We start from the raw sequence: 12,290 nt of genomic DNA on the forward strand, positions 1-12,290 counted from the left end.
CCCGCTTTCTTTCTTCTCCTTTCATTACCTACTTCTACCAGTATAAACTCACCTCCATCCTCTCATTTTCCTTACCACGGCATGATTAACTCCCTCTCACACACTAGTCGTTGTACTTGTGTTTGCATCCCAGTGTGTCAAAAGGCAGCTTTTAACTTCGCATATACCTCCGGGCTGCCTCTCAAGGTGATCGGCTCCACTTACCAAGGGGCAGCAAGCACCAGACCAGCAACAGGGGTCAGCAAGTCCAGAGACGGGTAAATTGGGCAAAAACCACTGAACTCACAGGTTTCGGGATGGTGGGGGTGGGAAGGGTGGGTATGAGGCAGAGAGGAGGTGCAGCACCATCTGAATCCAATGCAGATGTTGTCCGATCTTAACAGACCAGCTGCGATAGCAGACAGACCAGGAAGGGCAGGATATCGCAGTAGCCCCTATGAGTCCTGCTTTGCTGTTGTACCCGAACATAGAAAACACAGGGTCTACATGTATGAAAACGACTGTACAGGCACAACCGGTTTACTTTCAAGTAGGGACCATCAGCTGGAACTGATGCTAACAGAGTGCTTTGAGAACAGGTCATTTATTGGGATGTCTACATAAAGTTTCCTGTGTTTTCTAAATATGGTTCTATCTTTCTGTACACAAAAAATAAACTTCATGCAAAAAGGAAAAAAAAAATCCAGAGAATCTTACATCCGTGACACGGACAGCGCAAGTATCAGTGGTCAGACAGCAATCTGCAGACCTATCAGTCTCGCAAGCAGTGATAACAGAACTCTTTAGCAGTTGTTATAAATAACCAAAATAACGAAAGCAATGAGCGGGAGGCATACTAAGCCTTTACTTATAAGGAGGGCTTGAAATAAGCCTTACAAAGAATCTGCCCGGCTCACAGGCTTGCCTGCCAAGCACAGGAATCGCTTAAGGCAGGCCAATGTTTAGGAATTCCAGCTGAAGCATGCTCCAAGGAGATGGTGTTCATTTTTCTTTTCTTAAAGTACTTGCAGCACAGCGCTCGGATGAGAGAGCAAACAAGTTCTTCTTTAAGTGCTACCAGGTGAATCCAGAAATGAAGCAAGATGGGGTTAAAGAAGCTGCAGAGATGTCAGAGAATTCCGGAGGCCTGCGAAACAACACCTTAAGACCCCTGCTAAGTAATCCTAGAGATAATGATAAAACTAATCTTACCTTTAAAGTTGCCAATGAACAAGCCAGGCAGAATCTGTGAGAAAGAAATATAGTATCAAATATAGATATCTTGTGGTAAGACAATTTGACAAAGTTCAATTTGCATACAGGATGGAACATACTACTTTAGCAGACTATTGTCAAATGCAATCTAAAAAGCGCTGACAACATTTTGTGCCTCTTTGCAACCTTCTCAGACTACATCGCTCTAGGTACGCCGCACTTTGAGAGCGTTCGTTGACAGCTGGGGGTTGTTAATCATGCAGACTCTCACATAATGGAGGCTCTCCAAGGATAGCAAAAGTGGTTTACAAATATGAAGTGGGCCTGGCAACGCACCCCTCCCCCTGCCCCCCGCAGCAGGATAAGAGTTACCCTCATTTAACTAATGATGAAACTTCATACAGAAAAAGTGATTTGCCTAAAGTTGCTAAGCAAGCTGGACAAAGCACTGCAAAGTGACATCCTGCAAGACTTTTGCAGCGCAAAGCCGTGCAAGTTGGGGCTGCAGCACTGTGGGGCTCTTCGACAGCGGAAATCACTGCAAACAACGAGTTGTGTGTTCACATAGAACGAGAATTGATGAAAGTCCTCGAGTTGCATGTTTCTCTCCCAGATCTACCCACTCACCCCAACACTCCCAGAACCCTGCACGGGTCTCAGTTACAGGACTTTCTTTAACTGGGGAGTTTCAAGGTCAGCCTAAGCACCAGCTTGTGCAGTCTGAGGACACATGCACACACACACACAGAGGCAGGTGACACCGCAGTGCTACCCCTCCCACCCTCTCATAACCCTCCCAACTTGGGAACAGCAGTAAGGACATGAAAAACCCCCAGGTACACCAAACACAATGTCTGGCTAAGAATTTTGTTCTCTGCCACCTGAAATCTCTGACCCATGCCCACATCCTTTGAAAAGACCAGAACCGTGGCGGTGGAACCGTACAATCCATTTTTCTTCAGCGTATGCAGAGCATACCACCAATACAGATATGTCAGCGCTGACTTCCTAAAGCCTTAGCAACACCCAAGTGTCACCACAACAGCAGCAACAGTCTCTCGGGCGCAGCTATTTAAAGGGAAAACTCCACCCATTTTGCTCGGTCCAGCAGCCGTGAAGTTCCGAAAGTCATGAAGGACTTTTCATCGGGGATTATCGCCCCAGCCTCCGTTTCACTGCAGCCTTCCTGCTGAAAGGCGAGCCAGCTTACCGCGCAAAGGTTAGCAGGCTGGCAGAAGGGCCTGCAAAATAGCTTCTGATCTGCCTTAACTCCAGGGCTTTCATCCGATAAAAACGTCATGTTCAGTGTTATTTATCTACCCTTGCAGAAAACAGAAGGGCTGCAGCACTTCTCACACTCCCTGCAGCTTTGGTTTGGGTAAACGTTCCTCCCTCTCAGCTTTGCCGGGTGATCCCTCTCTCCCTGCCATGTCATACCAGCCCTAACCACGGGGCTCAATTCTGCCACCGGTTCTGGCACCCTTGCTGTACCCTGAACTGCTTACAAATTGACGGCTGCTTGACAACACCAGCTAGACAAGAAAATGGTTCTTCAGTCTGCTACAAACAGGCACCTGCAAGTTTTGCCCAGATAAGCTCAGACAGCTTTCTCCCCTTTCCTTCCCTCTCCTTTTGTACAAATTTGACATTCCTACAAAGACAGGAAAAATCAGCAGGGCAGTTTCCAGTGCCAGGGTATCAAGTAGGGAAAAGAACCCTTACAACATTTTGCCGTCCCTTTCCACATGCACAAGACTCATGGTTTTATGGACTGATTAATTACTTTAAGCACGCTCGAGGACTCTGCTAGAAGTGCAGCTCAAAGGCCACCATCCCAGGCTAGGAATCAGAAGCCGGTAGCTGCTCCAAAGAGTAGAGTACCCAAGGGCCATTGCTAAGGGTCAAATTGTGCAAACAAAAAACATGCTCTAAAGCAAAAGAGAGTCAAATTATGAACGAATTGCACCAACCAGATCACCCCAGCCAGCTCCCTCAACTTAAGCTTAAAAAATTAAAAAACCAAAAAAAAGTCTTTCTGATATTTTTAAATAGCTGTCTGGTATTTCCTATCTGCAGCACAAATCTCAAATCACACCACCACTACTGTAGACGATAGCATTTTAGACTCCAGGACATTATTTCTGCATTAAATATGTACTCTCAAGAGAGGATAAAAGCTTAAATTCCAGTCACAATCATTAAGGTTAGGCATTATAAATTAAAGATACCAAGAAACACCAGGGGGTTGCAAAAAATCAGGCTTCTTAGATGGCTGTTGGCAAATGAGGAAAAATCCAGAAGTTCGCATTTGTGCGTCATGAAGCAACGTTGTATGCTAGGTAGGAAATTAGGACACCATGCAACCAAGGACAGATGCTACCCCTGTTGTCCTAGTCATTCTAGAAGCAAGAAACATTACTATGGGTGAAAGCTACCTGGAAAGAAGTGAATCTTCATGCCGTGCTGACTAATACTTCGGCACTAGACTATGGCTGGGAACTTTCAGCTGTGTCATCTCACACTGCCTTCAGTAACTGCAACTCCAGGCTGCGCAAAATGAAGGCCGATGGCTGCTCGGGGTGTGTGAGAGAGAAGGGGTGGGAGTCAGAAGAGAAGAAAAATAAGGTGGTTGTTTTTGTGAACTTTTCAACCACTGCTTTATGAATAAAAACAGTAGCCTCTTTAAATCATCCGAAACACTGAAAAAATGACCACGGACTAAATAACAGATGTAGAAGAATGCACAACCAAGCGACAAGGACACCAACGCCTGTCTTCGTTCGTACCTCGCATGAGAACAGCTCACGTTCTCCACCTTGCACAAAGGCAGAGCCCTGCAATGGACAATAGTTGCTCCAGTTGCTAATGCTTCTCATCAGTTCTCTCTGCAAATAATACACCTCTCTGGAAAATGGCTTAAAGAGCTACTTTGCTGCTGTTTCCTGTATAGACATGTGCTTATAATAAAGCACCTTAACTCCTTGCCCAGCGCTGCTTCTAGATATGCTAGTACTGATGGGTGCTCTGGAGAAGTTCATGGGGCTTTCTGTGGAGACAGCCAGGCGCTGTAGAAGGAGCAGACGAGCCCACCTTGTCTAGCGGTAGAGGAGAGTGGCACAGGTCAGCAAGAGGGATTCGCCGCTGACATGGACTGGTGCAGCTTCGTGAATCGGTGCAGCTCTGCTGGCTTCCATAGAACTGCTCACATCAGCTGTAACCATCCACGCTGATTTACATTTCTTATGAATCAACTCCTACAACGAACAGGGCTTATCTGCCCTTCTTGTAGAGATAACACTCAACTCGACCCTTCAGAAGAGTCTGCACGAATAACAGGCAGTTAACTGTAGCAGGAGGAACAAGAACTAGAACTCAGGAAAAACTCTTCCCTAAGCATATCCTGTTCACAGATAATCAAACTGAAGTACTACAATCTCTTTGTCACCATCTCAGCCACTAGACTTCAGCTCCTGGAAAACAGCTTTGTAATTTTCAACCACAGACTTCAACTTGAACTTTGAATACAAGTCAAAGTTAGACATTAAGCACAAAGACAAATCAGGCCACCCAGAGAATTTCCTAAGTCAGACCCCATTACTCATCCTGTACTTAAAAAATGTCAAAAAAAAAAAAAAGTAAAGCACTGAAAATTAATAGTAGTCAAGTCAATGCCTACTCACTAGCCAATTCTCCTTCTCTGAGCAGAATAAAAAGGGTATTTATGAACCAATTAATTTGGGAAAAGTCAGGAGGCTTGGGTGGGCTTAAGGAAAAAAAAAACTAAGCACAGCTAAATTTACACAGAAAACTAGCAACACAAGACAAACCCCACTTAAAAAGAATGCCAGGCCTCCAGCCCTTGATCAGCACTAATGGCCACATAAAGTCAGGTGCAACTGCTATTTGCTACAAAATACATCAATATCATGTGACAGAAAAATAGGAGGGGACCATGCCACTGGGAAAGGCTCAGCATCCAAGAGCAGCCACAGCAGCTGTAGCAATCTCTGGAGCTTTTCCTTACCGTGCCCATTACAGGTCACCACTAATCCTCTTCCCTTGGCGTCAGTACAAAGAGATTCCCTAAATGAAATAATCCACCATCGGATAAGCTGCTTATTTTCTCCTACTGTCCGCAAACAGCTCTACCACAAAAAAACCCCAATTCAGTTGGAAGCTAAGGCAATTTGTATTGATAGACTACACCGAGTCAAGCAAATACCCCCTAATATCGGCATTGATGACTCCATGCCTCCCCTTGCCCCTCCAGCCTTCGCTGACTCACAAGATCAAAAGGAACAGATGATCCAGGGGCACATTCTGAAGGTGGCAAGTACCAGACCTGCACGCGGGACCCCTACAAAAATAAACCCTGATGGCCAGTACCCAACGTGGTTGTAGCCTCCTTAAAGGAGACAGCTCCTCCTGAACTGCTGAACATTTCATCCTCTTGGATGCAGAGCCATAAGAAGGGAGGAGAAAAATCAAAGTAGTGCTATGCTTGTCCCGAAAGCTCTGGCTGGTACGTGTCAGGGAACACTTAACAGAATTAAAATGACCAAACTGCCCAGAGTCACAGATTGCCAATTCCTGCTCGCACAGTACCATAGCAAGATGTAATGCGGACAAAGAGTGCTAAGCTTCAAAGGGTTGAGAATTGTCCTTTTTTTTTCTTTTTTCTCTCAGATTGCAACTTTAGCATCCCATGTCCTGTCCCTCTAAATGTTTTGATAATTTCAAACATTCCCAGAAAAATACTACAAACACACCAGAAGTCTAAAAGAAGTCTCTCCAGCTGTATTTCTTCCTAACTGGCCACTCCTAGAAGGTACCTCCAAGGAGTGGCTACGTATCACAACATTATCCCCAGACTCTGAAACCAAAAATGGAGAGAAGGACCAAGGGAGGTTCTACCTCCTACCTGCTAACTCAGTTGGACTAACCAGCCAGATCTTTCTCCTGCCTAAAGTTTCTATTTCAACGTCTCCATCCATAGGATGAAAAGGCTTCGCCTCCCAGGCAGCACACTAAGCACTCTGGACGCTCACCAACCTGACTCCCAGGGGCATGGATGTCAGACTTGGGCAACTTGTGAGCAGCTATTTCTAGCTCTTCTCCTCCGCTTTGTCGGAGGCCACGCTCACAGCAAAGCTACTCCCAAAGCACTCAAGGCAGGATGTCAGAGAGAAGAGATGACTCAACTCCTGTTCCTCATAGTAAGCTATATATAAAAGGCTAGTTACCACTACGCTTTCAAACCTGGGTTTAAAACAGAGGTGGAGATACTGAGAGAAATCACAGTTGTCCCACGACATGCCAGGGGAATCGGCGCTTACAACAGCCCCCGCTGCCAAAAAGCCAACACCCGCTGCAAAACAGACCCATCTTCCTTCCTCGCTGCCATCCCCACCGGGGCCAAGCGCTTTCCTGTCCCACCGGCACCGGGGCCAGCCCTCCAGCCGCAGCCCCTGTCCTCCGGCTGTCCTGCGCCGCCGGCGCGGGGACGGGAGCGGGGAGCCAGGGACGGAGAAGCCCCAGGGCAGGGCCCGGGGCTGCGGCCGGCTGAGGCGCAGCGCCGGGGGGCACGGCGGCCGTTAGCGACCGTTCGGGGCGCGGGGCGGCCCCCAGCCCCGCGGGCTCGCTTCGCACGGGGAGGGGAAGCCCGGGCGAGCATCACCGAAACCGGGGCCCCCCTCCGGCCCGCCCGCCTCCTCCCTGCCCGCGCTGCGGCTGGGAAGGAGGCGCGCCCCGAGGGAGCGGCGCGGCCACGGTCGCCTTCCCTCCCTCCCTCCCTCCCTCCCCGCCCCGGGGCGGGGGACCCCCGAAGTCGAAGGGAAAAGCCTCTCCTGCCCTGGCCTTTGTTCCTTAGGCGGGCGCCCGGCGGCTGCCCCGGCGGCGAGACAAAGGAGGGGGCGCCGCGGCCGCCCGCGGGGAGGGACCGCCACCCCCGGCCACCGCGGCGCCTCGCCCGCGCACACGCACTCACGCACGGGAACGACGACGAGCGGCGTTACCTTGTTCATCCCATTCCCCATGGCTTTAGCGACCCGTACGCCGGCACCGCGGGAGGAGCCGTCGGCTGCCGGCTAGCGAGCTACCGGCGGCGGGTCAGCGTGCATGGGACAGTGCTTGCCGGGGGTGACTGGGGGCGAGCTAGTTGGGAATTAAGGATGGCCGCGGCTCGTCGTTGTTGGGAAGGGCGAGGCGCATCTCCCCCCGCCCTGGCCGGGGCTCTCTCCGGGCTGCCGGAGGCGGGTTTCCGCTCGGCCGCCCCCGGGAGCGGCGAGCGGCGGGGCCGCGCCACCAGGAACTGCCTCCCGCCGCCGCCCCCACGTGCGGTTAAAGCCCCGCCGCGCCGGCCGCCGGCCGCCCTGGGGCTTGTAGTCCGCGCCGCCGCGCCGCCCCGCCGCCGCCCGCCCGCCGGAACTACACCTCCCGGCGCCCCCCGCGCCGCCGACCTGCCCCACCTGTGGCGGGCGGCGGCACCCCGCGGCCGCCCGTCGCGGCCCGGCCTCGCCCCGTTCCCGAGGGGATGGGTGGGCGGCGGCGGCCCGGTCGGGGTCGTCTCCCGCGGGCGCTGCCCCGCGGAGCCGCCCGCTGCCGGTGCGCCCGGGGCGGGCAGGGCTGCGGGAGGCGGCGCCGGGGCGGGCAGGTGCTGCCTGCCTGCCTGCCTGCCTCTGCGGTACCGAAACCGGTTCTGTTTCGACCTCGGGCGGGCCGCGGCGGGCGCGGGGGCCTGCCTGGCAGGTGGCACCAGGCCTCGGGCGCCCCAGCCGCCGCCGCAGCCTCCCGCTTGCCGGCCTGCGCCCCGCCGGCGTGCGGGCGCCCGGGCGCGGGGCCAGGGAGAGGCGCTTGGCCGCAGGCGCCAGGCCCGGGCCGCAGCGGGGAGAGCAGGGCCTGGGAAGGCCACCCGCGTCCTGTCCCAGCGCGCTGCCCTGGGCTCCTGCTCTGCGGGCCCAGCCGCCCCGCGGGCGCGGCGGGCTGGCAAGGAGAGGGAGGACCTTCACGTCCTGAGCTGCGACCAACAGAGAGCAGAAAGCAAATAGCCTGAAGCGAGCGTCACGGAACCGGGCCGGCTGAGGTGGGAAGGGGCCGCTGGAGGCCATCTGGGCTAACCCCCTCCGCAGGCAGGGAAAGGTGCTCACGGCAGAGTCCTGGCAGGCGCGGCTTCAAAGCCACGCTCGGTCCTTCCAAACCCCTGCTTTTGCTACCTAATGCACAGTTAAACGTGACATGATACAGTCCTGTCCCGCTAGATGTGTTTTGGGAAGCGTGGTGATTGGGGATTTGGTGGTTAGTGAAGGAAATTTACTCCAAGGAGTTAATGTAATAGAGAGTGCAGGCAGCGACCTAAGGGATACACACAGTTTAAATAGGCGGGGACAGGACATTACTACATACGATCTCTCCCATTAACCGGCCCAATAACACCCCCCCAAAAAAGTGAAATCTTTAGTGGCTCAAATGCAAAGCAAAGACAAGAGGGATGCTGCTCTGTAGCCACCTTCAGGTTCCCTATGCATCTATACACGCATCAGCGTGAAACGTCATAGAAATACTTAAAATCTCCTCCTGTAGACAACTTTATTCTCAGCAGTTGTCATTACATAAACAAATACTGTACTGAAAAAAAACCCACAAAAATCAATCAAACATAACCACATGGGTATTTGTGTGTCACCTGTGACTCGAGCTCTGTCATGTCAAGATGTCATTTGTTGGGCACGCTTCGGTAGGACTGGGCAGGTCAGGGGCATCTGCAGCCCAAGGTAGGCAGTGGAAAGGTGAAAGATGGTAACAGGGTACAGCCGACAGGCAGCAAAGACAGGTATCAAATAATTGATGGATGAACTCTGAAATGACGGACAGATGAGTGATGGGGGACTGTTACGTAGAGGCAGTGGTTGCCAGTACAGGCACGCTCTAAGGGGACGATTTCACAACCTCCAGTTGCAATCAAATGCCGGCTGTTGCCAAAGAGGCGGTCGCACGTCCTCCGCCTTACCCTCAACAGTACAGCTGTGACCCTTTCCTTGAGCAACCCCAACGCTTGTCTGACCCAACACCGAACTCGTTCAGAGGACTAACGCCACAGAAAGCTGGGGGTGACAGCCCGCTCCCCGTGGGGTCAGAGCAGCGCACACAGAGACAGGGAGCAGGACCGCCTGCCTCTGCAGGCTTGTCATTGGATTGCCACATCGTCAAAAGCCAGCGTTGTTCCCACAGGAGCCAATGACACACTTGAAAGCCAACAGAAGTTAAGCCACCTGTTTAACTGCCTAAGAAGCTGGAAAACTCTTGCCTTGAAGCAGCCATGTCATCACCACTGATGCTTAAATTTCAGGGGAAGGTAACACGCCCGAGAGCAGCGCTGCTGGAGGAGCACAGCCCGGGGCAGCTGAGGCAGGACGGGCTCCCGAGCGGTCTGCAGCCGGCAGGCGGTTTAGCACCAGCTTCCATGACAGTGGTGTGTCGAGTGACCGGCGAGGAGGCAAGGTGCTAGCTAATCTTGTCCTGGGGTTGTAAGAGGAAAGCAAGCAGCGTGGACTGCTGAGGCTAGGCCACTTCTGCTTTGTCTGAATTGGGTGGCCCTGGGAGCGCCGCTGAGCTGCACCTCAACCCGTGTTAGGGGAGGCTCAGTGTGAGCCAGCCCCCCGCTGCTTTCTGCATACCGGGGTCTCCCCCATGGAGTCATGCCAGCAGGGCAGTAGGAAGCAAACACATGCTTCAACCTGGATTGTTTGGGATCAGGACCTTGGCTTCACCGCATGACACCCCCCACCAGCCTCTTGGACTTTGCAGAATGTCTGGCCCTGCCTCAGCTCGCAGCAGAACAGGAGAACACCAGGGAGACACTGCTTTTGCTTTTGAACCATTCCTGAACCTCCTCCTCCCTGAGGCTCCACAGAGTTTGGGGTGTGTATCACGTCATCGGTGGCTTCAAAAACATCAGAGCAGTCTCTCTGTAAAGCCAGGAAGGATAGCCGCCCGACTTAATGTACTGCACTTCTTCCCTCCCTTCCCCCTCAGTACTGCTGAAAAGCATAGCAGTGAGCTTTATCACATATATTGGCTTTAATATTTCATTGGCAAAGCTCTCCAGAATGTGATTTACTTTGTTATCATGCCATGCAGAATATAACTGAGGTCCAAAAGGTGAATCACAGCTTGCCATAATAACCACTAAACACATTCTGCCCCCAAAATGAAAGAATTCCTTGTCAGCAACTCTGGCAAGTAGTTTCTTTTTGTGACACAAAAGGATAAACAATAAATAATATAGGGATATTATTTATATCTGCAGGGATAACTGCAGGGATCTGTGTTGTGCTAAGAGGTCCATGGTAACTGGAAGGCCTTGCGGTCAATATGCTGGAAGTCTGGGCTGGTCAATTCAGTTCCCCATAACTCGGTTTCTCCATCTGTAAAATGCAAATAACAATATTTCGGATCTTTGCAAAGAGCCCCGAAAAGTACTGTGCGTGGACAATCTGTGTGAAATTGTTCTGTTACATTAGACAATGCAGATGGAATACAAGTATGTATATGACTTAGTCATCTGACATTTTTCTGAATGGGAAGTGTCACACATTCCCATTCTTCTGAATGGGAAGTGTGATTCTCTGTTTTATTTTCAAGTTTCATGACTCCCTTCAGGATGCCTCCTTCAGCCTGCAGTGCTTTCCCTTATTACAATTTCATTGCATGCATGCAGCTTTTTACAGTGAAAGAGCAAAAATCAGAGTGGGAGAGTGTAACATACCAAGATTAAAAAGCAGTGGGAGGAAATCCACTTCTCTCTCAAACATTTACCATGATGTATAGTATCTCCTTTTCCTCCCCATAGGTCTAGAGGGGGAATCCTGATACTGTTGCTAGACCTCTCTCTTGCCAATTATTCCAAAAAGTGATTGTTTTAGTTCTTCAGCAGTTGTTTAATAAACTACCACATAATGCATTTATGGGAGCAGGTCTTCAGCAAGCCTAAATCATCATAAAGTGTTTATTCATTGTCACTTTTCAAGATCTTATTCCTTGTGCTTAGTATCTGCACTGTTTTTAATCTTTTGAAAGTGCATTTTAAAAAGCAAGGTATCCTGAGATGACTGGTCTGAATAAATGAACTCAGAAAATAAGAGCAAAAAACTCTTGCTGAATCTCATAGCTTTCAGTATCCCTGAAAAGAGAGATCACTTTAGCAAGGCCTGTAATCCTACAAATCAGGGGATTTTTCTACTTCTTTGTCATATAAGGATGATAAATTGAGTAATCCCCGCTTCTTGACTTTGCACACAAATGTATCTGGCAATGCCAAGTCTTCAGCAGCAGCAATCGTCTTCTAGGCAATTGCCTGAAAACTAACAACCAACCAAACTGATACCGAAACTAAACCTTCTTAAAAAAATTAGGCAAAACTTCTGCTTTGACAGTACGTTGAGCTTACTATGTTAAAAATAAGTAAATACTCTCTACTTCTTATCTTCTGATCTCACTTTCTGTAAAACCTGCGCTCACATTCAGCCATAGGCAGAAGGCGCGTCACGTATCCATGATCTGTCAGGAACTGATAAGGGCTGGGTTCCCCTGAAGTGGCATCACAACTTAATTCTCAGAGGTGGCAAGAAGGGAGATAAAAAGGATGATTGGTCAGAAATAGCCAGTGGAATGGTCTTCCTCTGAAATAGAGTGATTTGACAGAAAGGAACTGTTTCACCAGAAATAAATAATGAAACCTTAAAATTCATAAATAGCACTGGACTTGTTTTCTAACCATGCTGAGAGGGAGGTCAATAGAAGGGAAAGAGCTTGGAGGACTCATTGCCCTTTCTGTTAATATTTCTACTTGGTAATAAACATTGATAAAGCATTTCAAACCCTGCTTTCTGGATACAAGAGATAGCACCCTGTGGTGATGCATCTGTGACACACCCTGATTTGCTGCCATGTATCCACAGAGCAGAATTCGTTCATCATGTGATAAATTGGTCTTAAGGCCAAATTTGGCTTTTATATTATGTCACTGTGAATCTGCAGTAACTTCATCAAAATCAGTGATGTTGCAGCAAGCTTTAAGTCCTGAAACTGAAGGGAGTTGC

At 50.4% G+C, this 12,290-nt stretch overlaps 1 protein-coding gene across 19 annotated transcripts in view; it reads right to left on the reverse strand.

The window, feature by feature from the left end:
- DUSP22 (dual specificity phosphatase 22) overlaps nucleotides 1–8,436 on the reverse strand; it is a 61,542-nt gene extending 53,106 nt beyond the window's left edge. For 6 of the 19 annotated variants that reach the window (XR_015705798.1, XR_015705797.1, XR_015705784.1 and 3 more), the window contains exons 1-2: nucleotides 7,662–8,301; nucleotides 1,192–1,225 (exon numbers count right to left, since the gene is read on the reverse strand). Coding sequence is in view for 9 of the 19 variants with exons in the window: in XM_087762399.1 (XP_087618525.1) it covers nucleotides 1,192–1,225; nucleotides 7,662–8,300 (673 nt within the window). In the remaining 10 variants the exon portion in view is untranslated. Of the gene's footprint in view, nucleotides 1–1,191; nucleotides 1,226–2,075; nucleotides 2,109–4,284; nucleotides 4,400–7,208; nucleotides 7,571–7,661 lie in introns of those variants that run through there. The other 13 variants (XR_015705780.1, XR_015705782.1, XM_087762394.1 and 10 more) reach the window with 7 other exon arrangements.
- Nucleotides 8,437–12,290: the final 3,854 nt, after the last annotated feature.

This window comes from Nipponia nippon, unplaced genomic scaffold, assembly GCF_047370975.1.
Source record: "Nipponia nippon isolate SJK-2023a ecotype South Korea unplaced genomic scaffold, ASM4737097v1 scaffold_1, whole genome shotgun sequence".
Taxonomy (NCBI): Eukaryota; Metazoa; Chordata; class Aves; order Pelecaniformes; family Threskiornithidae; genus Nipponia; species Nipponia nippon.